The sequence below is a fragment of the Oenanthe melanoleuca genome, chromosome 6, assembly GCF_029582105.1.
Source record: "Oenanthe melanoleuca isolate GR-GAL-2019-014 chromosome 6, OMel1.0, whole genome shotgun sequence".
Classification (NCBI taxonomy): domain Eukaryota; kingdom Metazoa; phylum Chordata; class Aves; order Passeriformes; family Muscicapidae; genus Oenanthe; species Oenanthe melanoleuca.
This window is the reverse complement of record NC_079340.1, coordinates 19933632-19960642: the sequence shown is the minus strand read 5'-3', so window position 1 is coordinate 19960642 and position 27011 is coordinate 19933632. Positions and strand designations below refer to the sequence as shown.

General features: G+C 36.3%; 1 protein-coding gene across 4 annotated transcripts; it reads left to right on the top strand.

Moving 5' to 3' along the window:
- Positions 1-26458, top strand: MARCHF5 (membrane associated ring-CH-type finger 5). 4 transcript variants are annotated; one of them, XM_056495188.1, is made up of 6 exons: positions 1-313; positions 15012-15214; positions 19026-19156; positions 22305-22488; positions 22922-23088; positions 24243-26458. In XM_056495188.1, exons 1-6 carry the CDS (start codon positions 270-272, stop codon positions 24357-24359), a joined length of 846 nt encoding a protein of 281 aa, XP_056351163.1. In that variant the 5' UTR covers positions 1-269; the 3' UTR covers positions 24360-26458. The 4 variants fall into 4 exon arrangements, with proteins under 4 accessions (XP_056351163.1, XP_056351165.1, XP_056351162.1 ...); XM_056495190.1 differs by having other exon boundaries at positions 5-319; positions 19056-19156; XM_056495187.1 differs by having other exon boundaries at positions 5-319.
- The last annotated feature ends 553 nt before the right edge of the window (positions 26459-27011 follow it).

The window sequence follows — 27011 nt, the reverse complement described above, 5'->3', positions numbered from 1 at the left end:
AGGCGCGCTGCTGGGCCGGGCGGCGGTGACGGGAGGCGCGGCTGCGCTCAGCGCTCGCCGCCTCTCCCCGCGGCGGCCCGGGCGCTCCGTCCTGCCCCGGCCACCGGCCCTGCGCCGCGTCCCGCCTGCCGAAGGAGGGGCCGCCCCGCCGTCCCGCGGAAGGGCGGATTTGGCGTCTTCCCCTTCGCTCCGCTTTCTCCGCCGCCGTACACGTGACGTATTTGTCAGGCTCCGGGCCCTCGGCTGGGCCCGCTTCTCCGCCCGGGGCCATGGCCGAGCAGACGGGCTTGTCGCTGCCGCAGACCATGGACAGGTACAGGTTCGGCTAGGCCTGTGAGCCCCCCGCGGCGGGTTTGGGGCCGGTATGGCGGGTCCGGGTTCATTCTTTGCCTTCTAAAATCTTTGGTGATCTGGCAGAAGTTGTGCGAGCGCTGTCGTAAAGCAGCGCAAGGTAGCGCGGGCAGCTGAGGGGAGAGGAGGCCCCGCTCCCGCAGCCCTCGGCCACAGGAGCTGTGTGTGTGTGTATTTGTGTGTGTGTGTGTGTGTATGTGGTGTGTGCCTGTGCCTGAGCTGGGGCGGCTCTGGGGCTGCAGGAGCCTGTCCCTGGCTCCGGCAGAGCCTCTGGGTAGGGAACGCACTGACGGGCACGCGAAGTGAGGCACCAAGAGATGACCTAAGCTTAGCCTGCCTTGTGTGTTTTGTTGCTGGTTTTGTGATCTGAAGAAAGACTACAATTGCTTTCTGGAGCGTTCTTAAAAATTACGACCTTAGAAGTATTATGAGTTAAGCATCTTTCCTCGTCTATAATTACTACTTGTAAATTCTGTTTATTATATTTATTTTCTTTTTATACTTTTATTTGAATATGTAGCACTTTCACCCTGTTCCACTGAGCACTTAAGATTCTTTAAGTGTAATTTTGACTCATCCAGGAAGCCCTTTGTAACTTGTCGGTGGGGATCCAGAAGCAGTCAGGCTTCTGTTGATGTACCTGCCAAGTTTTCATCATAAGGAATCCAAAAGAACCCTGGTGGTTTTCTCCTTTCCAGGTAGCCTCTAAGGAAAGACTATTTAATGAAATGCAGCCTATCATCAGGCAGGTGATGGAAATACAAACTCTGGGAGGCAAGGGTAAAACTTGTGCAGCCTGGAAGGTGAGAATGAAAGGTTCCAGTTTGATATAGAAAGAAAATTAAAGTGATTTGGAGAGGGGAAAGTTTGTGTTCTAGAAAAACTGAAAAAGTAAGATAACAAAGGAATGATTTATGTTATAAGAGTATTGCTGAATCAACTGCTCTAAAACTGAAACCAAAACCAAAACAACAAACTTTCATCTGCATCCTGAGTTTTGTAGTACATTGTGTTTTGGAGTTCTAGGAAGAAACCATAATACTCTGAGTGGATGCCCTGATGTCCATGGCTACTGTATCACACTCTGAAGTCCTAGTTCACCCTGTTGGGAAATGGCTGTGAGGTGATGCTTATAACCTTTGTGACCAACTGTTAAATTAAACAGTTAATGGGAGAAAAAAAAAAAAAAAAAAAAAAAAAAGGAAAATTAGTTACCTGGTTGCCAAACCAGTTTACTGTTCTTCAGTTGTTACCTGTAATAGAGATGTGGGCTTTGATGTACATTTGATATTCTTGTATCCTTTCAAGTTTGTGGAATTATAATTTGTGCCTCTGGTTCTTTTCAAAGCCTTTTTCTGGTATACTTTGAGTAGCTTGATTTGTAAAACAATTGGACAGCGTCTCTGATTTCCTTAATAACAAGGACAGCAGGGAAATAATTTGAAGTACCTAAGTAGCATAAAAGGAGGTCTGAAGAGAGGCTGTAGCTTTCATGTAAGAATTCCTTGGGCTCATAAAGGAAACTTTAGAAATAGGAAAGTGACAAGTGGTGAAGGTAGTAGTAAGAAGGAACCAAGTATTTAGGATTTTAATTTAATTCAGAGTGTAGCACAGCATCAGTAGATGGATTTTGGACTAACCAAGACCTCAAAATGCAGTTGGTGTAAATAATTTTATGGAGCAGGCTTACATTTGAATAAGCAGATTTTTTTTTTTTTTAAACAGGGAACAGCATCTGATGTTTCTGAAGGCTGTACATAACTGTTGTCATGTTGTTTGTAGTGGTGATCAAGATAAACCTTCAGTATTTCATCTTAAGGGACATACCCCATGGTTAAATTATCTGTGGGGATTCTGAGGAATGAAAATACTTCTCTATCCTGTTACCTTTTTTTGCTCATGACAGATATTTGTTTTCCTCAGTAAGAAAAAAACTGATATGCAAAGAGTAATTCCTAATGAATCTAACTTAACACAAAGTGCATACTTTTAAATAAAATGAAGATCTTTTAGTGAGGATGCAGAAAACAGCTTTCCAGTGAAGATTACTTTAATTTGGATTCTAATAGTTAAGGAGGGAAAAAAGAAGGGTTTTCTTCTGTTTCCAGTACAAGATCACCACCGAGAATGGTAACGTGCTGTTGTATCAGGAATTAGGTGTACTTGTAGATCTGAATGCATGCACTGCTTTGTATACAAGGGTCAGAGCTCTCAGAGCAAGTTCTTTAATTCTCTGTTTGTGAGAGGGAGCAGTTGGATTCTTCTCTTGGCTCTTAGATTCTATACCTGTATGATTACAGGGGTTTTTTCCTTAATAAAATTGGATTTTTCCAGTGCAAGGACTGACTTACTAGCATCACCACATTGTTGCCTGGGATTCATCTTTCTTTGATGTATTTTGTGCTCCATCCTTTATTTGCATGCATAATTTCAGTCTAGAAGCAACCCATGGATTTATAATGAAGGTAAATACCTGTTAAGATGTAAGGAGTTAGTTACTCAAAATTTCTAGCTAAGGATTTTATACTTACATGAAGGATTGGCTGTAGCATAAATACAAGAAGCATGACTGTAAAGTGACACTACATTGTGGATTGTCTCATCTGCAGCATTTAGGAAACTAATCCGTATGATTGGCATCATCTTTTCTAGCCTAAAAATTGGAATTTCCATCCCTCTTGTAATCTTTTTCTTCTCTTTCATGTTCAAATAACAGTTCCAGATAATAATTCTTAAAATACTGTCGTTTTCTGAAAGCAGGAATCTTTTCAATCTATGGTAAAAAGCCATATGTCTGGACTAGTGTGTACACTTGAAGCCAGAGATTAGTAATCTGGCTAAATGGTGAGATTTTATTATTATTTCATTATTTTTAATGCCTTTGTTCATGTTACTTTAATACATAAATTACAGTATTATAGTGATCTTCATAAAAACTTAAAATTATGTGGCAATGGGTTTTTTATGTGAATGTGAGCTGTAATGCTAAAATATATTAATATTTTAAACTTTATTCTCTTGACTTCAGTTGAATTATATGTGGATTCCTCTTGCAATTGGTTATGCCAAGGCTTCAGAATGCTGGGGTTCTGTTTTTCAAAGCATGTCCTGTGGTAGTGATTTGTGGTATTTCATGTACTATCTAAATTAAAGCCAACTGCTCCTCTCTTTCCATATATTTGCCACCTGGTCAGAACATGATCACTATTGCTTTTTGTTACTTCAGTCTTCAGAGATGTTAGTCAACATTTGATGGATAATCTGTTGAAGGCTTATGCAGGTACATGCTAAAGAATCAATGTAGAGGTAATTTTAGCATGGTTTAGTTTTTGAATTAGCATTCTTAATTTCCTGACTAGATGGTAGTTGCTGAGTTGTGGTCAGTAACCTTTATAAAAAACTAGAGCAACATGATGGAACTTCAAGTCTCTACCCTTGCCATTCTGTATTGAAAGGAGATGAGAGCTGAAATTGCTGGTAGACTTTAAAAGCAATTAAACAATAAATTGTCGTTTGCTCTCTTATTATCAAGAGAGGAGTACTGTTGCAATTAAATTTTCTCTTTGCCAGATCATTGATTTATTGGAAAAATGCTAGCAATTGTAGTTCAAAAATTGCAAAATGTGTTGGATTTTCTGTGTTAATTTTTTGAACTGTCACCTGATTCCATGGTAATTATATTTTTCTTTTTTTCCCAAGAAAAAAGAATATGCAATGGCTTTGTACATCATTTTCAGTTTCTCTTTCCATTCCAGTCACCATTTGTGGTGGTGTTTGTGTTGAGATCAGTCATTTCCTTCCTTGTTTGAAAGTGCAGGCGCTGATTTAGTTTTATTTGCACAATTAACTGTTGATACTTTAGTAACCTAATATATGGTTTTGGATTAAGACTCTAATGCTACAACCTCGACAGTGTAATTAGTGCAGTGTGGTCCTTGATTGAAGATGTTTATTCTGAACATCTTAAACTTGTACTGTATGTTGTGCTGATTTCTCTCACTGATGGAAGTAGACACACGAGTAACTCTTTGTAGGAGTGGAGTTCAACCAGATTAGATATGCAGAGTAATAAGCAACATAAAACACAATACAGGACTTAGGTATTTTTTCTTTTTCACAGAATGTCATCTCTGCAGTTATTCAGTCTGTTCTGCTTGTACTGATTAAGCATGTTTCTCTTCCTTATCCTACCTCAAGTAATTATTTTCTTTCTTCACAACAGAGTTAAACTCTTTAGAGAGAGATCTTCTTAACTTCTGGTCAAAGTCTGTCAGTGTCTAGAAGTAATTTGCTTTCTGTTCTTCCTTGAGAATAGGTTATTGATGCTTAGAAGGAAAGGGTTTGTAAGAGTAGAGAACAGACTGTGCTGGGTTAATCTCTACCAGGAAGGAAACAAGGGGTTTGTTTTTCCCTGTCCTTACCCCAACTATTTGGAAGTTGGTGTTGATACAGGATGGAAAAAGCAAAATCACACAAATCTTGGAGAGTGGGTTTCAAGAAAGAAAGTTTGAAACAATAATAACTTTATAATAGCTTGGCTTTCTCATTACTGCTTCAACCCAGGTACATCCCTTACGATTTTGCTTCACTTTATTCTGAAGGTTCTGTGTAGATTGACGTCTTCCTGTGTCTTGCCAGTAAAGTGGAGACTGAATGCATACCTATACACTGCCTTTTGCCCTTGTGAAATATACAGATGTCAGCATGTTATTTATAAATTATCTTAACCTTTTGACTGCAGTCTCATGTACGTTATTCTTCTGTCTTTGGTATATATTAAGAAAAAATGTATGTGTTTCGATTGCTGCTTAACAATTAACTTCTACCTGCAGACAGTAGGTAATTTTTCTTCCTATTTAAGTGTGAAGAAACTCCTGAGAGACAACTTACAGTTTTTTGTACTCAAACTCTTGGCATCTTATGTATTATGAAGGCATTCAGATAATACTTTCATTTGTTATATTCATTTTATCTAAAAAGGTTGTACAAACCTGTGTTTATTGATCTCTTCCATATAAAAGTGTTCAGACTCTGTAATAGTAAAGCTCTTTTGGTTTCCTTTGCCATGGTGTCTTAAAGTGCTCACTGAAGTTAAAGTGCTCACTGACAGTTAATGCAAATGTGTTGAATAAATATATGTATAATAATTTGCAGACAAACATCAGAAGGTTACAGTATCAGTTTTGGAACAACTTTTTTAAATTAATACTTAAAGTGGTAATGAATATGCCAGCTGTTTTAGGCTTGTTTGGCTTTTGACATCTTAACCTGCTTGTGGCTTTTCTGCATTGCACAGAGGGGGGAAAATTTCCTGATGTGAAAGTAGGTGCTTTCTCATGAAAAAAGCAGCAGAATGGGCCAAGTACTAGTTTTTTATAGGCTATAAATACCTATCTTTATTAAGACTTTATTTATTTATGCATTTAAGACTTTATTTATGACTTCCTCATGCTTTTACTGGCATTTGTAGTTTACCACAAGTTGCAAATTCATCTCTAGTGCAAAAGAATAAGAGGACTCAATCTGAAGTGGTTAAAGCAAACTGCTTCTGTCTGATGTTTCTAAATGAAGCTGTTGCGATTACATAAGTTGGTCAAAGGGCTGGAGCACATGACTTACTAGAAAAACCTAGAGGGAACTAGGCCTGTCTGAAAAAGGGATGGCTTGGGAGATCTGATAACCTTCTACCTACTGAGGAGGTTGTTCAGAAGACTGATTGTGGAGGTTGCTGGCAGGATAATGAGAATCAACTGTAAATTTGAACAGAGAAGTTTTCAGCATGTGAGGATGGGAGTGATGCAGCTGAGCTTGGTAACAAGTTGCCCAGTGCAGATGTGGATTTCTGCCCATGGGGCTTCTCAGGATCCAGCTGGAGAATGCTCTGCTGTCTGGTCTGAATTTGGTGTTGCTTCTGTCTTGGGCAGGAGGTCTGACAAAATCTCATGTGGTCCCTTCCAAACTGTGATTCTGTGATGCCAAGTCTAGATGCAACCCCAGTTTAAGTGGGAAAACAGCACAGTATCACTTATGCTGTATAACTTAAGCATACTATGCTGGAGGTGCCAATAGGGAGGTACAGTCCCCTCACACCTTCTGGCAAATCTGCACTTGGCCTTTTTTAGCACCAGCTCTGAAATTTGTACCTAAAAAAAGTAAAGATAACTTCCTGTCTAGTTGGACTTGAAATTTGCTTTTTTTCCTCTTAAGAGTTTTGCTCCTGTCATGTCGATGCTAATAGGAGTGCTATTTGTCAAAAATTTCTAAAACTGAATGCAAGTGCTTATGCTCAGGATTTTTGTATCGGTCATTCTGGGGGAAGGATTAGACACTTCCTGCCTAATACTACTGTAGGATAAGAAAATTTACAATCAAAATGTCTACTTTTAAGTGCTGCTTAAAAGAATTTGCACTGAAGTTTTATTAAATCATTCATTTGTTTCTAAGTTAACATAAAAATTCATCTGGCCTATAACAAGTAAATACCAGTTGATTTAAAAGCTAACCAGGGAATCCTTGTATGTGCTTGAGTTTGGAAACAACTTTCACAGAAACAAACATTTTGTATAAGTGTTATTAGTGTATCTAGCTTTTCAGGTGATTGCTGATGAGAAGTATGGATTGTTTAATGTTCTCAGTTTGTTTCTCTGCCTGTTTCCTCCTGTGGCCATGGAGCTCTTCTTCAATGTGTATATAGTAAAAGAAATTGCTAACACAGTGGGAAGGTGGTAAATAATAGAACTGTCATGACAAGAGGGGCTGGCATTCAGTGGTATTTTTTTTAAGACATGTTGATATAATTAATTATTTCTTCACAATCTTTCCAGAAAAAAAGACAAGACCCTATTTTAAACCTGCAGTGTGGTCATTATGTACCCTCCAGATCTCTTCTCATTTGTTTCTTCTAAGTGCCTCCTGGAATGTGAATATTTTTATTTAGAAGTGGATATTTTTTATTGGGCTAAAATGTGCCAACATAAGTGAGCTTTCTGTGAGGGATGTAATTACAGAAGACCATGTGCAGGGTGCTTGTGACTGTTCTGCTGGTGAGTCATGCAGTCAGTTCCACAGCTTGTTGAGGAGAGTTACTTAATGTTATGATCAGATGCCTTGCAATTTTGTTCACATTTATTCAGAGTAAAGATGTTTCAAAATTTTCAGTGTCTGCCACATTTGATAGGTGGTTTTTGTTTTTCTTGAGTTATTAACATTCCAAGAATTTATCTTGTTGGCATGTAAAATTTTTTGGTAATTTTTAGTTCAGAAATTGTTCCAATTTTTATTATTAGGATTATATAAGATGACTGACTTAAGTAGAGCTTTTGGGTTTGTTCTCTCATACTGTAAATTTTCTGGTAAAAAATAGAAATTATAAACTGTGAATAACTTGAATAATAGTATCTGTCATAAACTCTTGAGTTCAAAGCAATTTGCTTGCTTTGGAGTCTTCTACGTCCTTAGTTGGAGGACTACACATCCTTTTTTTTTTTTTGTTTTCTTCAGAAGAACACAACAGGGAGATTGCTTACCTTGTATGGTCAGTTTAACCATGAAACTCTTTAGGAATACATAAAAAAATCAAATTTCTATTTCACTTGCCCTAAAAATTGAATGTAAAGCAAGGAACCATGTTTGGTTTCTAACAGATGTCTATGCTAATGCATTTACTTTTGTAACTACAGCTGCTGTGCCTAAAGATTCGTTTGTACTTTTGCATTAACTGTGTGACACTGGAAAATGGCTGCAGGAGATTGAACTCACATGATACAGACTCTGTGAATAACTTTGCATTTCTTATCATTTGCTTATCACAGCAACAGCTTAATGTCAAGATGGTTACAGTTTTAGGCAGGTCAGACTTGGTCTATTCTGTATGTAGGTTGCTCCTGATATTTGTAGCATCTGTCATCTACTCTGTACATGCACCACAAATACCAGTGTTGGTATTTTTCTGATGCAACTCCCTTCCCCTTTCCCCCAGTGCAAAACAGCATTGTTGATTGATAGAAACTATGTATTTTTGTCTTCATTTGGAATCTGGTAATCTTAGAGGTAATTAATAAGTAATTAAGATGTTTAAGTCACATTCAAGGAAGTAACTTTCAATAGTCTCTAATGCGTAATTTCCTAGTTGCGTCATACCTCTGTTACTTCCTGTGTTTGTGATTATTGACAGATTTGTCAAACAATGCATGAGAAGATGTTATCCCTATATCATATATCATATGCTACCTGCACTGTAAAAAAATCCATTAAATTTTAAAGCATTAACTTAATGCTATTAGAATTTTTCACTGTTTGCTGTGTATGTACTTGACTATGTGTCAACTTTCTGTTCAAATGACATTCAAAGCATGTTTCAGTAGTAAATTGTTTTGTGTGTGTATATGGGGTTCTTTGTTAAGGTTTTATTTGGTTGGTTTTTCTTTTTCCACTTAGTTTTAGTCACTTTTGTTTTTCTTCCTAAGATGGTAAGAATCAGTGTTACCCACACTCAGCAGGCACTCACTAGTTTTAAATTGTTAGTTGTAGGCCAAGCTGCTAATATACAATAGTAGAGTTCAGTTAGCAAAATGTATCATGTTTTAGTAATAAAGTGCTTATTGTATGAGTAGTAGTTTTTCCCTGACTTGTGCTTTGTACATGTCTAGAAGGGCCCTGTTATCCCTCCCTCAGGAAATAAAACAAATGTTTCAAACATCAAAATTTGTTGCATATTTAAAGGCTGATAGCAAGGCCACCGAGCTTTGGTGATTTCTCAGTTTTTCCTTTTGAAAAAGTAAGAGTATGGTAATACTAAAGCCTTTAAGATAACTGAATTTGAAGAGTTTGTGAAAGGAGTATGTCTGAATAACTGATTGCAAAAGTTTAACTTATCCAGAATGAAAGCAAATTTTTTTTACTGACAGCCTAGATTTGATAAACTAGAGACTAAAACCCAACAAGATAGCTAGATCTGAGGAGGGATTCCTTATTCTAAGCTGGCTAGAAGCAAAGACCATAAAAACTTCCTAAGGCTGAATTTAAGCCTTACAGGTGGTGCCTGGCAGTCAAAGGTTTAATTTTATCCACAAGCTAGAAAGCAGCCAGCAGGATTCAGTGAACTGTCCTTTACTTGTATCTCTGCCTTTATATAATGCAATGAACTCAAGTGTAAAATATTTCTGCTTGATTTAAGCTATAATTAAGAATATAATAAACCTTGAATTGAACTTCTGATAATCAGTAGATCTTTCTGGTGCACTTTCTAGTTAATTATTCGATGTGGTTTTAATGTTTGTTTACTGGGTTTGTTATCCTCATGATTTTATTAAAAGCTTTTCAAAATCTGCTTTATCCGATGTCATCCTGAGGTTAGAGGAAGTCAGAATCTATATGTCAATACCACTTGGGTGACCATGTGTTCACACCAACATTAGTTGATATTCTGTGCTTGAGCTATTTCTAGTGAATGCATTGCTTTTGTAGAAAGTGTAGTTACTGTTATATGTAGATTCTTAACAATGTCTCCTTTACCCAGCATTGCACCTTATCCTTGATGACTAGGCAGTGCAGAATTTGGTATACGGTCAGATGACTTTCAGGACTTCCTTTGAGCATTTTAGACTTTGTTTCAAGGTGACAACATGTTTTCTAGCCGAGTGATGCAGGCTGGCATATGGCTGCTATGCTGTGCTGCCTTAAAAGCATCCACTAAAGCCACCATGGAGCATCTCAGACTGCTATTTTTGCACCAGTATCTGTTCTTCACTCACTGTATTTCCCCTGTGTGTTTTTCCCCTTAGGATAGTGTAAGGATGTTTTGAGTTTGATAGGCAGGTTTTGGATTGAAGATAAAAGTATTTTCCACTGTGTTTGATGGCCAGGAAAATACTGGGGAAAGAGCAGTGTTCCATCTATAATCCTGCAAGTGGATTCATCTCTTCTGGCACTTAATCTCCTCTGTGAAGCGTGACATAAGCTAACGTTTCTCAGGTTTACGGTATTCCTCTCTTTGTAGCCTTTATCAGGGGTTTGTAGGCTAGGCTTGCATTCTCTCATCACCAGGCAGTGGCCCTCTAGCACAAGATGATCTTACTGCTGCTGGTCCTTTACACTCAGGAAAAAGAGATGCTTAGTAGTAGCATTTGCAGTGAGGTGTTTCTCTTGCTTTTTGAAAGAACAGTTTGTTGTCTTCCTACTAAAATTCCAGCCAGCTCCAAAGCAGCCTAATGCTACTAGGTAACTCTGTTTTTCTGACATCCTAGTCTTCCAACTTAAACATGATCTTGTAGTAGTTAGAGTGTTGTTGGCAAGTTTAGTGTAAAGCTTATCAATATTCATCATCAAAGATATTTTATCTGTCGACATAGACTATGCATAAAAAGTTGTCATAGAAGCTCATGAAAAATTGCCTCTTCCAAACAGCAGACTTGTGGGTCAACCTTTAGAAAAGTGCCTTTTTTTGGCTAGTTATTGGAATGCTTTCTGTCATTTCTTTCAAGGTATGTTTTCACCCCTCACTGACTTGGCTTTCTGTTCTATTATTGCTATCAGTTATGTTTTAGCCTTTTCACTTTCTTCTTTTTGGATGTGAAATTCAATTGCAATAAGCTGCTCAGACACTTTGTGGTTAGCAGGACAAGGATGCTTTATTCTTGCAGCAAGATGTCAGCAAGTTCCTGCCACTTTTAGGAAAAGAGCTGTGCTTTATGATGTGGGAGAAATGCAGGAAATTTATTGTTTATGAAGGAACTTTAATCAGAGGGAAAATACGTTTTAAGCTCATTATTCTAGAGCACGTCATGCATGTTCAAATTTCTATTTCCCATAGTAAGAGTTAGGTCTAAAAGTCTAGTAGAACTTTCTTTTCTGAGAAGTTTTCTGGTTTTGCTGACCATTCATATTTGTATGCCACTGAACATAGGGGGGAAATTCCAAGGTGTTTCCATTCCCACTTGCAGTACTGAATATTTAAAACCAGATCATAAAACAGCTGTGCTGTCCCAGTCTAGCCAGTCATCTTCCATTAAGTGTTGTGGATACAAGGATATCTGCTGGGCTTATGAGGCTTTAGAAATTTTTGCAAATCTTTTACTAGTATGTATAGAAAATTAACATACTGCTTTTAAATTACTTCTTTGTATTGCTTTACAATAGTCACACCTGCTTGAAAACAAAGCTGTTTCATGATGAATTCAGCTTTCATAAATTGAGTCAGATTTGATTTAAATAACATGAATTAGATACTGTCTTCCCTCCCACCTAAGACTGGTTTTGGAAAAAAGTAACCTTTAGAAGGGGTATAGCTTAATTAAAAAGAGAGCAGTCTAGTTATGTCTGATACTGGAGCTCTTACAGATGTGTTGGAGCTGTAGCTCCAAGAAACTTGTGGTGTGGAGTATCCTGGTTTTAGGCAGGCCTTGGTTGCTTAGATTAGTCATGTAACATTTGCAGTATAGGATCTCTAATCTTCAATACAACTTTCTCCTCATCTGCTTTGCTCTTCATACAAGCAGTACCCTGAAAAGAGTTCGTCTTTGCTAGAGAAAAAAACTGCATTTTTCTGAGTCAGAATAGAATTTTTGAGACCAGAAGGCTTCATCTGCTGGGAGCTGAATCTAAAAGACATTTGTAACCTTATATTCAGAGCTGCAATAGTGATATTGGTCTGGGGTTTTGTATGTTTTGTTTTGATTTTTTTTGAGCCAAGGAAGTGTGGAAAAATACATTAGTGTTATTGATTTGGCTATGTAGGAAGTCATCAAGGAAAAAGGTTTGAGTTTCTATCAGAAACAATGCTTTGTTCCACCTTTTCAGCTCTTTCTATTTCAGGTTATCTGAGTAGCAACCTGATTCAGTGGTAAGAATCAAGGTCATATTTTATTCAGTACAAGAAAATGGAAAATCTGGCAAGAGCCTAGATACCTGTTTTGAAATGGTTTTATTTAGTCCTTTCTGCTACAGCTGCTGTCAATGGAAAGAGATAAAGCTGATGACAGTATACAAGGAATTTACTCTTCATTATTCATGACTTGCTAAAGGTTTAAGTCTGTAAAGGATTTTGTTATTCCTTTCATAGGTCTTTCAGGTTTTCAGGTATCATTGTCTGGCAAGAAATTGGATGAAGCAATTAAAGAAAAAATGCAATTTTTTCTTGACTTACTAACCTTGACAGAGAACTTGAGAACAGAATTTAGTCTATAACCAATGTCATGGACAAATTCACTAGTTAAAATTGCAATGTAGCAAGATTATGTTCATGCTTAAATCTGTCATTATTTGAATAAACTCTAGTCTTGCATTTTGTGATGGTATCCTTGGACCTAACTAGCTCGGTTGTGAAGTCTTCAATTTAGAAATAAAAATCTGAATTACAAATTCAGGGCTGTTGTAGACTTAAATAGGATGTGGAATGAATGAGTGAATGTTTACCTGTAATACAGAAAAAAACTGCTGAAGAGGAACAATTATCAGTAGTATTGTATGGTATTATTTGTTCTTAAAGTAAATTTGGGAATTCTTAATGTAAGTAAAAATCAATGAACAATGCAAGGACTTGTATTCCGTAAGAACTTGATATTGAGTGCAACGAACCAAAATGTCAGCTGTGCTTTGTAATCCTTACAAGTCTTAGTTGTGGTCTCAGCATTTTCATCTAGATTCTTACTAACTTGTGGCTTGTCTGTCTTTCCTTCTCCTGCTTAGGAAGGTTAATGTGTCCTTTCATTTGGGACTGCAGTAGCTGCACACTGGGAGCATGAGGGCAAAAAGAAGGGTGGTGTTACAGGAGTGAATAGCATGAGAATTTTGATATAAACCAATGTGGGGAAGAACAGAAAAAAGCCAAGTCAAACTTTGATTTTACCTTCCCATTAAGGTGAATGGAAGAAACTACAGTTCTGATTCCAGATGTCAGTCATAAACTAAAAAGTCTTCTCAAATGCAAGTGGAGGCAGCTCTAGTTTTAGACCATCACAATTTAAATATACATCTGTAGCTACTATAATGTGTTCTGTACTTACAACTGGACATGTGGATCTTACAGATTCATTTTATTGATTGTTCAGTATGAAACTGCTTTCTCTCCAGTCTTCCCTGGATCTGAATCTCAAATTTTATTCCCTTTTACAAGTGTGCTGGTAAGAAATTGCTATAGGTTGCCCTCTGCTCTGATATATTGCACTTGCAACTTATTCAACATACTTCTACTACTACAGATGTTAAAAAGATTCAGTGCTTTAAAGAATTTCTTGCAAGTATTTTATAGGCACAGTCATTTCTGTTTTTAAAAATAGCTATTCTTCTGTAAAGAAGTACTTTCAATTTACAAATAGAATACTACCCAAAATAGTGAGGTTATATATAAATACTGTTATACAACAGTATTTTTCATTTCTTGAAGTTGGAGCCTGACAAAATTAAATTCCCCATTTCATATTCCTCCTTCTTTTTCCTCAGAGAAAAAAAACATAAACAGGAGAGGAAAAGCATCATGAACCACTGTAACATCCTAGCATAGAATCCACAATCATTATTCTCAGATAATAAAGTCGTTTTGTTTATGAGCACCAGAGCATTTCTCAGTTTCTTCTTCCTCAATTACTGTTACTCGTTACACATAAGAAACTTTTAGTGTTTCATCTTAATGATGTCACTCAAGTTGTTAAGAGAACAAAACTTCATCATCAAAATTGTGATGTAAAACTTCAGCTAGGTCACAATGTCTAATTAGATTGTTTCTTGGTACTTAAATTATAGGGATGTTGTTGCTGTGCTCCTTTATAAAGGTTTAACTATGATTGCAGTGGCTTGCATAAAACATTTTTTAAAATCAAATCATTATATAAATATATATTTATAGTAAGATTCTTATTTTGATAGATTCTGGTTTATTATGTAAACGTCAATATCTTCAGTATGGGAATTAGCATGTTGTTTCACAGTAAAAATTACTGGCTGAATATACCAAAACTTGCCAAATCATCATCATTCATCTGGGAGTTCCTAGGTTCTGTGCTCACTTCAGATGAGGTTGCATAGACTTGTGTTTTCTCCTTATAAAATTAATAATTTTGAATTTTCATGTCCATATAATTCTCCAAAGCAGAAATTTCCTCCTCCACTGGTACAAGAGTATTCTAGAAGTACTTTGTAACTGAATTTATATTATACAAAATCAACTTGCTTGAACTAAATACTTCATCTTGTGATATATTTTATCATTTGCATTGTTTTATCATTTAAGTGGATTGAACTTAGTTTCCCAAGTAATAGACTGCAATATTGATCTTATACATTTAATATTTTAAAAAACCTTACCAAAATGTTGTAAATGGAGATGATAAAACATTAAAAAAATGGATTTTTCGTATGTTGAATTATTCAAAAGTTGGACTACAGTTTCAATGCTCTTTAATCATAAATTATCTAATAGTTTAATTAATAATTCAGAATGTATAAGGCAGTTGTTTATCTATTTGTAAAATTATGTTTATGATGTTGATTTTATAGCAAAACTATGGTACAAAATACTTACACTTCTGGTGATCAAGAATGAAGTAACCATCATCATCTCCTCTAGGTGCACATTTTCTAAAGCTGCATGCTTTCACATGTGAATGTTTATTTTAAGCATGTTAAAGTAGCAGAAAATACCTTTTTTTCCCTTCCTGTGATTACAGGAGCTGCTGGGTTTGTTTTGCCACCGATGAGGATGATCGGACAGCAGAGTGGGTGAGACCCTGCAGGTGCAGGGGCTCCACCAAATGGGTGCATCAGACTTGTCTGCAGCGCTGGGTGGATGAAAAGCAAAGAGGAAACAGTACTGCTAGAGTTGCTTGTCCTCAGTGCAATGCAGAGTATTTAATAGTATTTCCAAAGCTAGGTAAGATATGGATCATATAAATTGTTATTTATTTTTTCTTTCTTTCTATTTTTTTTTCCTTTCTTGTGCTGGGTGTACCAGTTCTTTTGGAAACTTGTCTATTCCCTTTTCCAGACAGAAAAAAAACCTTTATATTCTACTTGCATCCTATTTGGTGGCTTAGTTAAATACTTTCTAAAAATTTTGGATGTATTCCACTTAGGTAAATAGATAAATCTTGTGATTGACCTGTAATTATTTCCTGACTAATGAGATTGTTTTTCTTGTTGAGCAGAAGGTGACTTCTTTCAGCAATTGCCACACAGCACATAAACACATCTTTTTTTGACTCAGCTTGCAGAGACACTTATCAGAGGAAATTCAGAGGAGAATTTCCTAAGCAGTGTGTGGTATTACTGGGAAAAAAATACTTTCACTTTGGTCAGGAGGTGTTTCTGAGTCAATATTGCCCTGTAATCAAGAAGCAGAATATTTATGATTGCTGAGTACTGCTCTAGCTCTGTTTATCAAGGTGAAAAAAAAAGTTGGACATGGTCTTCCAGAGTCTCTTACTTGATTAGCCAAGTAGGATAATGCAGAGCACTTTGCATGTATTTAAATTAGCAGTGCTTGCTGTTATTTCAGCCCTCGTTTGCCCATGTGTTCTATGGGATATATTAAGCAAATCAAGAAAATGAAATGTTGCCATGGAAACTTCAGTTTTGTTTAAAAGTAAAACTGCTTGTTGAAGAAATGGTGATGTAGCAATTGAGTGCAGGCATTTAGAGGATTTTGAAGAAGACTTTTTTTTAAAGTATCCTATTTCTGTAATGAAAGAGTTGAAAATAACTCTCTGCGTCTTCTTTGGGGCTGGATCCCTTTCTTACTAGCTTAAGGGCTGAAGACATTAAGGTGTCAAGGGAATTTTGAGTGATTACATTTATTTCCATGATAGAACACTGAGTAACAGGAAGTAAAATATACACAACAATACTGTATTGTTGATAAAAAAAAAACCCAAACATAAATCAGTATGAAACTTATTACAAGTTATTCATATAACAACCACAATTCGGATTTGCTGAACAGGGTAAATCTCCGTCATCAAATGGAGAAAGGCATCAAACTATAATGTTTACATTGGCTTTGGGAAGAAAACTGAGTTTCTCTCTGGACAAAAAATGCACCACAAAACTTGACACTGTTTAAAATTCTTACTTGTTTCTTGACTGATGAAATTGTAAGGTGAGCTGTATTTGCATTTTATTTTGACAAAGGCTAAAAGGCAAAGCAACTGTAATTTGGACAGGATACATTAAAAATAGCAGGCATTTTAATTTGTTCCTGCAATTCATGGCATACTGTATTTGAAAGGTTAGATTCCAACATTCCTGGATTCTGAAGCAAGCCTAAAATTCTTGCATGAGGTTGTTCAGCTCTTGCATGCAGGTGTGTGAGACTTCCTTCATGTATTTTGATACATTTCCCCTCACAATAACATCTTTTTCCACGATGAGAGCATAAAAATTCAAACTTGTGTAAGAGTACACAAGGCATTGGTAGTAGAACAGGGAAATTAATCTGGGTCCATGGAATATGACCTTGAACAAGTGAGCCAGTCTTGCCCTTTTGTTACTCTTTCTAGTAACCCAAAGCTGTCACAGTGCAATTCAACTACAAGTCAATCAAGGTCACACCAGGCAGAGTAAGGACAGTAAGAATTTTCCAAGGGCCCTTGCTAGGGGCCCTGTTTCTCCTACAGCAGGTGTCTTTTGAAGACAGCATTAGTCATACCCTTCCTTGAGATGTCACAGTTCAGAACTTACTTACTTTAAGACTTCCCTAACATACTGCTGGAAAATTCTGTGAAAGGACACCTCCAACACAAATTTTAATTTATGATTTTAGTTTAGAAGTAATATCAACTGGAGGCATCAGTGAATATAAGTGACACTGGGTGTCTTTTTATATATTTACTAGTTAAAACAACCTTTCATGATATATCTCAAAATTATAAATCCATTTTAGATTTGATAGTGCCTATCAGTTCTGCTGATTGGTGGTAATAATGTTCTTGCAAGCTGTTTTCTGCTCTTCTGAGAACTTTCACTAAATAGAAAAATATTATTACCACTTTGAAAGTAACCAAAATATCTCTTAGGTAATTACTTCAGTTTAATAAACAGAAAGCAGTTTATCAGAAAAAGACTCTTTAAAGCATGATATATTTTTCAAAATAAAAATATTTTTGTTTCATATTTTTTCTTTAATTTGGGTATCAGTGATATTTATTTTCTTCTTTCTTCCTCAGTTCCATCTTAAAAAGCAAAACCAGTTTTGTTCTCCTTTCTCACTACTTCCTTCCTAAGGGCTAATTAAAAGATCATTTCAATAATTCTTTCTAGTATTTTCTCAAGATTGTATACCCAAATCTCTAGCCAAGTTTCTCTTAATGATTAGTATCAGTAGGTGTAATTTGTTAGTACTTGTGTTATGAGGCAAATTTCAATGTCATTTGAGTCTTCTGTTTTCTAACATAAGTTTTCAAAATGGTACAACCAAACCACTTTTTCAGTGACTCTGGGAAACCGTCAAGATGTGTAAACTACTGTGCATTAAGTACTTGCAGTTATGACCTTGTTGCTACTTCCAGCATACTGATCCCAGCACCTTCTTAAGTGTGTTCTGGAAAGTCAAACACAACTGTTAAGAGTTGAACAGGATGTTCCTGTTGCTTTTTTTCCACCAGCTGATTTGAGTGGAGTAGAACTGGGGTTTTTGAAATCATTCACAATAGAGCTGTTCTCTAGAAAATTAAAAACTAAGTAAGTCGTGAAACAGGAGTCACAGTTTTGCCACTGTGGGTAAACTTTGAGAGACATAGAGGATTGGTTACTTGAGGAATGCCTGAAGGCTGGTTTTGAGAATTGTCACTGATTTTGGTCGGAAAAAGTAGGAGGGAGTTCACAGGAACTGTTGATACATATGAGCTGTGGGAGGACTGTATGTAGAATTTGTTGACAAATATAAAAGTAATGCAGATTATGGTGAGGATGTTTTTCACTTCCATATATACGTTTCAGTGCTCTGGCTTTTGCTTCACTCATGGTCTTCCCTCAAAGAAAAGATGCAGGCATTGCCCTTGTTTACCTCACCCAAAGGTAGTCAGGGTATTTATTGTCTTTCCCTGTGTAAGTCTGGAAAGTGCAGTTGTGCATAGACAGAACAATGAACCTATTCATGTGTTGTTGTCAAAGGCACTGAATAACCTGAATAGGAGTATTTTTCCTCCAGTGTTTTGAGAGGTGATCCTCCAAACATACTGAATGCAGCCTTTTCCAGTGGAAGGAATCTTTTGTATTAACTGCACTACTTTTTACTGCATAGCAGGATGGTTTAGTGACAGAATTTTCAGGTGAAACCTTCAAAGATAAGGACATGAAGTACATTACAACAAATCAGTATTTTTTTCCTTTAGAAAACTAAAATATCTAACAAATAAAAAAGGCACTAAAGTGGTTTCTACAAAAGAACAATTCTTACTCAACACAAAGGAAGCTAATCAGTGGGTAAATTAGTACTTCAAGCAGTGTATCAATCTCCTGCAAAGATTATGTGGTAAATGAAATAGGTAGAAAGAAGTTACAAGTTTAGCTTAATAGCTTTTTAATTATATATTCTCACTTAAACAGCATGTGTGGTATGTCAGACTTCCATTTTGCCTTGTTTGTTCTTTTGTGTTGGTGATAGATGCTGACCTTCCTACATTATGCTTTTATGTGTGTGTATCTATATATATCTATCTTGAAACCTTACTTTTCCTTTATCATAGGTCCAGTTGTTTACGTTTTGGATCTTGCAGATCGCCTGATCTCAAAGGCATGTCCCTTTGCTGCAGCTGGAATAATGGTGGGCTCTATCTACTGGACAGCCGTTACGTATGGAGCGGTGACGGTCATGCAGGTACACACGTCTTCCTCTTCTTGCCAGCTCTGAAAGCAGAAGTCAGATCTGACTCCTTTCCTTGCCTTAAAACACTCTTAGCTGCTTTCAGTGTTGTTAATCGTGAATTCAAGATGGTTTTTCACATTTAACTGATCATAGTTTATAAATGCAAGTATGCCTGTTCAGGCACGGTTCAGTCTGCAACTAACAAAATCCACTACTGCTCTAGCTGGCTGCTCTATGTATGGCAGACTGTTGAACCCAATTATTTTCCCTTGGAAAAAGTGCCATTACCACCTAGCTATTGATAATGAGTAATTCTTCAGAAAAGACATGAGATTTAATCTTTTCTCTTACCTGGAAAAAAACTTCGCCAGTAACATTCACAGGGTTGAAAATGAAACATGGTAAATTATTTTCTGGATAATATGATATTTTTTTTTAAATTGTATAAAGGAAAATACATGCTCTGAATGACACAATTCATTCATAAACAAGAAATGCAAAGTGCTGCAAATTAATAATATTTTAATTACATCAGACTGCCTGATAAGTTGAAAGGGAAAAATACTTTCCCTGCTTCTGTTCTTGTGAACTTGCTATTTAAATAGAAAAGTAATGTTGACAGATGGTAGACTATTAACTATGGAAAGACTTGTTCATGACTATCCTAATTCAACCACAAGTCCAAAATTTTCAGAGATTGTACAATCAGAAGCATTACCTTTTTAGTTGTTAATTCTTATATCAAGCCCATAACCTGTGTTTTGCCTGAAAGCATAAAAGTATTTCTGATGCTAATTCAGCTGTAGATAGAATTAACAAACCTATATATTAATAAATACTCCTCTACACAGTTCTAATTTTAAATATACAACCTGGTTCTTCTCCCTGTAAGTCATTTTGCACTAGTTCTTGGGATGTGTGGTACTGCCCTGCAGTTCTGCAGGTCACTCCCTCTCAAGACCATGTGCTGTTTTGGTTCAGTTTCTGTGTGATCTGAAAGCAGAAATGGAGCCCAAATAAGTGGTACAGTTTCCCTGTACCAGTGTGGCCAAGGCTCAGGCAGCTGCATAGCTGATATGTAATGGCTTTCAATCCACCTCCATTCCAGTGCATGAGTCTGTATATACAGAGTGGTGCACTTTAATATTTTTTCGTTTTATATTTTCTTCTTGTGGTTCCAACAGGAAGATTGCAACCATCTGTAATACTACAACCAGACTTTGGGAATGCCCTAGTCCTTTTCTCCTTGCTCACTGTTACACTGAGCCCTTTTTCTGTAGGAAGTTGTGAGCTTTTCAGCTGCCCTAGAACTCCATAGCCAAATGGAAAAATAAATGCTTTGTTCTGAAGTTGTTTTGCTTTTGAAGTAAGGATCTGTCTAAACATTAGTTTAGGCAGCTGGTTAAATGCCAGGTGTGAAGAATTAGCTATTTGCATGATTTAATATTTTGATTGTATGGATGGCATGCTGGGCAAGATAATAATTTAATTTATTAATTAAATTTCCTGTAGAAGAGGAGATTGAGCAGGTAGTAGAAGGAAACTTTTCACCCCTTTTGCCACCCCAACCTTGCTAGGTTTAAAACTACTTGTCTCCTGATGCATTTCAGATTCCTTTTCTTTAGTTGAAGGGCCAGAGAGAAGCACAAAAGCTATTTTTAGACTTCAGGCACAGAAAAATAAATACAGAATTGACATTGTGGTAGCTAAGTCAGGGCAAGTCAGATGGAGTTACTGAAAGCAGCAAAATACAGTAATCTAAAGCAGAAAGAGACAAGATACTGAGGCATTTTTTGATGGGCAATGACTGTAAGGAGAAAAAGCATAGTGTCAGACTTCACAGTTTGAGTAGAAGATACTGAAGAAGCTGGAAGACAAATGCTGAATGTTTTTTTCAGGGATAATCTTTTGACAGCAACAATATTGGTTATGCCTATTTTTAGAGGCTGTGGTATATAACATAACTTCCTGTTCTAGAGGCATAACATGGAATGCTTTTCAAAGCACAGCAAAAATGTGCAGTTTGAAGGTACTGTGGTACCTTAGCTTCTGTGGCTTCTTCCATGTGTCCTACCTATTCCAGAACTACCGGGTTTGTTGTTTTCCTTTTTAAAATTTTTGCTGCTGTTTCATGTTCTTATCTCCTAATTCTAACTTTCGTGCAGTTGAAGATTTGATAAGTTATTGTAAATGAGAAGTCAGTGAGAACACATCAGAAAATCCAGTGCCTGACAAACATAATTATTATTTTAGTGTTTTTAGTCCTCCCAGATTCTTACGGAAAGAGCCTCTTCTTCCTGGAAGCAGTTCAAGGACTGTATTAGCATTTATACTGCTTACATTGAGACAGCTCTAGAGGATATCTACCATGTAATTTTTTGTTCCCAGTCCTATTAGATTTATTTAAAATTAAAACAATGTACTTCTTAGAAGACATAAGGCACCATTATGTTACAGTTTAAATATGTGCATTTTATAAATGGAAAGGTCTGATTATTTTTTAGTATGTTAGTAGAAAAGTGTAGACACAGCAGTAATAATGATCCTCTAAAATCCTTGAATTAACTACAATTGAAAATAAGGTACATGTGACGATATGCTGCTATTTCCACTACAGTTGAAAATAATGTTCATCTTCCTGCATTATCCAGAGAAACAACAGTTAAATACTATGATCTCTGTTATGTAAGGTATTCCTGAAAACCATAAAATTTTGATAAGAACATCTTGAGGTACCTACTATCAATATCAACTATCCGATTAGTTTCTGAGTGTAGAATTAAAGTTGTAAGCCTGTAAATTCTTAAATGCATTTTGGAAAGCCTGCTATTATTGTAGTGTTTCAGATGCTTAGACTTTTACTTACACAGAAACACATGAAACCTTTCTTGAGATGGTAGGGAATTCTGTTACAGCTCTCTGCAAGATCAATGATTTGCAAACTAGGTCTGGTAGCTCACCTGCATTATGCTCCATAAGCAACCAATGATACAAAGAGAAAAGAGTAAATTAGGTAAAACAGTATTCTTTTTTTCTTTAACTTAAAACGGTTTGGGGAGCTTCAAACACTCAGCTTTTGAACTTACATTTTTGTTCCTTTGTACATTGTTATATTGTTGTGGCCTTTGTTATGTTTGTCAACTATATGCATATTTTCCAGGTTGTGGGTCACAAAGAAGGTCTTGATGTGATGGAGAGAGCTGATCCTTTATTCCTTTTGATTGGCCTTCCCACTATCCCAGTCATGCTAATACTGGGCAAGATGATCCGTTGGGAGGACTACGTGCTCAGACTGTGGCGCAAATACTCTAATAAGCTACAAATTTTGAACAGCATATTTCCAGGTAACATGATTAAATTTAAAAGGAAATGCCAAGATTGAATTTCTGCCCTCAGGAGATGGGGATAGGCAAGCAGTTTTTGCTATTTCTAAGTAGAGGTGATTAACACCATCCCTCTATTTCACATTCTTTCTGTTTAGATGGTGTTTGTATAGTATGTCCTGAGAAGGGTGGGGCAGAAGTAGCAAGAACATGATTTCAGTTCAGGCTTTAGTAACAAAACAAGCTACTAAAATTCATGGGTCTTACTTGAAAGTAAAAATGACTGCAGTCATTTAATGGAAACAGAATATTCACTGAGAAGAGGGATAGTTCTCAAAAAGTAATTGGGCTATAGATGCATAGTGCGGTGGGGAGTGGGCAGTAATGTATTTTCTGAGTTCTTTTTGAGGCAGTGGCTATGTAACCTTTTCTTCCCCCATTCTTATCCCTTTAGGCATTGGATGTCCTGTTCCTCGTATCCCAGCAGAGGCCAACCCTTTGGCAGATCACGTCTCTGCCACACGTATTCTGTGTGGAGCTCTAGTTTTCCCTACTATTGCCACGATAGTTGGCAAGCTGATGTTCAGCAGTGTTAACTCAAATTTACAAAGGACAATCTTGGTAAGATTTAATACTGTTTGTTTCATAAATCATTATAATACAGAAATATGAAGTGTTGTGAAGGAGGGCAGCAAAGGAAAAAGGAGCATAAATTGATTCAGAATTTTAAGAGTGTTATTTGATTAAAGGAAGGGGTTTTTTAAAGTTGTCTGTCTTAGCAGTGGACAAACATGTGTGAAAGACTGCCTTTATGATTGAAGCTAATCTCAGTTCATGAAAAGGCTTAAACTTTCTATCTGGCACTGGAGTAGGCAGGCCTTAGCAGTAATTAAGGCTGACAATTAAGATGAGGAGCCAGCATCCTCCAAGAACAGTCTCTGTAAGGGAAGACTGGGGTTTATATTATAAACCTTTCCATATTAGCTTTTGTTTACTGATTTTTGAGAGAAACCCTTTGTTTCTTATTTTAATAAGGAGAGGAAAATTAACTCTCCATAGAATTCAAGTGAAGGAGGAAGGCCAATCTCTTCCTTTGTGAATAACATCTCTGGTTGCAGCCTTTCAAGGGCAAGTACATTGAGTTTGGTAATATGGAATCCCTGTTCATCTGACTGTCACTTCAGCCTCTGTTTTCAATTCCTGCATGTTTATGCACCCCTCTCTTTCTGCAAACAGTGTTTCTGCAAACAGTGATATTGCAAATGTTCATGCAGACTAAAAGCTTTTTGATGTCTCATTTTGAAGACTTGAGATAAACATATTGTTAAGTTTTCTAGAGGGAAAAAAGTTTGTTTTACAAAAATATATTTTATTTTACTCCACTTTTGGCAAGTGCTGTTTTTCACAGTCTAGTTATAGAATGATTATCAGTACTATTCCTTGTGCCATGTATAGTATATTTTCAGAGAAGGGAGGAAAGCAGATCTTTGTTCTTTAAATAAGATTTGGATTTTTAAATTTAGAATACTGGTGAGACTTCAAGGAAATAAAAGCTTTTATAGATTCAGTCTGTAATCCCTTTAAGTAACATTAACCTCTGTAATAGTGCACTGTGACAGAAAACTTTAAGATACTAATTTGGAACTGTGCTAATTAATCTTTAGAATAAAATACTGTATGTTTAGAAAACAAATCCTTGACTGGAAATTTTTGAGAACACTTGCAATGATATGACACTGAACTGTGCAGGTTTTCAAAATATCTTTTTATTTCAGGGTGGAATTGCTTTTGTTGCTATAAAAGGAGCTTTTAAGGTTTACTTCAAGCAACAGCAATATTTGCGCCAAGCTCACCGCAAGATTTTAAATTATCCTGAGCAAGAAGGAGCATAAGGCTGTAACCTACAGGTGTCACAGAGTCTCACCTAACAGGTTTCCATGTTGTATTGGTTCCATTGTTATTGCACAGTAGTGGAAAATTGTGATAAGTTGCTGCTCTATTTTTTTTCTTTAAATACAATAAAGCACTGTCTTGTGGCAGGGTAAATCTTTTCAGCAACCACTGAACCTAAGAATGTGATTTGGCTTTCATTATTTTTTGGGTATTTCTGTTGGGCAGTAGGCTTTTGAATTATTTTCTTTGAGCCAATATACTGAATGGAAAAAAAGAGAATCAACTACAGAACATTTTAAGTGTAGTTATGTAGGCTATATCCAAATGCCTTTTCTATAGGTGTTTTCATACCCACGCTGTCATTCAGTTTAGCATTTCACAAAATGAAGGGAGATTGCTTTGATGAAAGGAAATGTGAGTCATTACCAAGGAGAAGTAATTTTCCTTGGGATTTGCTGGTATCAAGTGAGGAGTGTGAAATAGGCAAATGACAGAGAAAGCAGAAGATAGATCACTCTCTACAGGACTTGTATGTCAGCTTTAACCACCTAATTATTAGGTGCTAAAATTAGCATGGCTTTCAGGTGACTGTTTTATTACTGGTAATTTTCAGTGTCCTGTTGTATCTTCTGCAGTGCCTAGCATCATTTTCTCATGGCTTTACTGGTTTGTAACTGGTGCTGGATAGCATTTTTTTCCTCCACAGTAAAATGATTACAAGGGGGAAGTAAATTTCAGTTGCTTATTTTGTAGTTAAATATTGGAGCACTTGTTTAGTTTCCATATTCCTTTATGTTATGTAAATACCCACAGAAATCCAATGAGAAAGTAGCATTGAACACTAAAGCTCCATTTGAACTGACAGCGCAGGGCATCCCCTGAAGCATCCAGACCTGAGTGTGTATCTCAGCTCTGTTCAGGACTAGACTCTCCTGCCCTAGTGGAAGTGCTGGCTACAAGGGGCTGACACTACACTTTGGATACCTGAGCTGAGCATCCTGCCAGCAGGGTAGGTGCTCTTAAGGTAACTTGGCTCCATTTTGTAAAGGACTAAAAGATAAATCTTAAATGTGTACTAAAGTTTATTTATACAGTAAGCTTTACTGTTCCCATATGTCTAAAGTAGTCAGCTGAGGGAGATGTTAGCACTTCCATCATTTGATGTATTTCTAAACCTAATTTCAACAGAAATTGACTGTTCTGTGAAGCTAAATTCTGACAAACATAATACAGCCATGCATATTCATACCAGACCTAATCTAGATTTTGTATTTGAAGTTCTTTATTAACAATTTCTCTGTTTTTCTCCAAGTTTTTTCTTGTCCATATTAGTATGTCAAATGCATGAAGAATGACTTAAAAATATTCTAGTGAAATTATTCATAAGTAAATATTTCTTTTCACCAGAAATGAAGTAAATGCAGAATGGACTTTCTGTTTGGCTGCAATAATGTATGTTAGGAGAAATTCAAAGTAAGATACCTTTTCTATAGTATGTTTATCTTAATTACCAAGATGTAATATTTTAAAACTGTACAAAAGTGTATATAAAGGCCAATTAGTATTAAAAACCTATACAGGTGTTAAGAATTATACATTCAATCAATATCAAATACTTTTGAGGCTTTTGCTGTAATGGAAGAATTACTATAACCTTATAAGTCTGCTGATTATACTTGTCTTAGTGGGCTTGTTTTTTATATAAAACCTAAGCTGAGTAGCAACTTCTGAAAGTTGCTACACTCTGTAAGATAGTCTTGGAACAACATAATACATATTTCTTACAGAATTCCTTGTTTCAAGAAAACAGCTTTTCAGTGGTCTTCACTGTATATATTTCCAAGGAATTTATTACTGTTTTTTAAAGTCTCATGGAGAGAATTGAATGATGCAAATTAGTGGGCTTGAAACTTGTTTCATGGTAAAGCTCATTGTCTCCTCAAAGTTAAAGCTATTGTAAAAATACAATTATAAAATACTGTATGGACTATAAGATGATTTCACGAGTGGTTAAAGGTCATTGCTCTGTAAATCTTGTTTTTAAGTATTGAAAATTATAGTTACGTTGAATTAGGTTGAATAAATATTTTTTACACTCCTTAATGTGTTTTGTCAGTTGAACAAAAAGCCTGTAGCAAAACTTCTGAATGGAAACTGTGTTTTGTTTTAATGCATACCTAAAGATTTATACAATTTTAAGTTGATAGACTAAAGAAATATCTTTGTGATTAAGAATTAATTACTTTAAGACTTAAGTCTGACATTGAATTTTTTTCCTCCTCTCTAGTGATGAATAAATGATGTAGGGGAATGTGTTTCTTAAACATTTAAAGCCAAAGAACTTTTACAATATGGGCAATTTCCAGTAATACAGAACTGGGGTTGGAAGTGACTACATATCCTTAGGCTGGCTACTGTGCAGCATTGATTTGGGCAATACATTGATCCCTCCTCATCAAGAAAGATAATACTGACTGAAGGAATTGTATTTTTCACTGATAGCCAATTTATGTCCCATTACTTTCAGGGCAGGAGCTATGAAATGTTGTCTGGTATTTCTCAGTATACTCTTACCTGTAACATGGTTTCTCTTAGACTTCCATTATATCAACATAAGGGTGCAAATTACCTGCACTGTGATTATGTAAATA

Excerpts from the sequence above, each read along its gene's own strand:
- MARCHF5 (XM_056495187.1), top strand. The coding sequence starts at position 270 with ATGGCCGAGCAGACGGGCTTGTCGCTGCCGCAGACCATGGACAGGTAC. Across the intron at positions 320-15,011 it reads CAGACCATGGACAGGTACAG|GAGCTGCTGGGTTTGTTTTG; the intron begins GTTCGGCTAGGC and ends CTGTGATTACAG. Across the intron at positions 22,489-22,921 it reads TTTGAACAGCATATTTCCAG|GCATTGGATGTCCTGTTCCT; the intron begins GTAACATGATTA and ends TTATCCCTTTAG.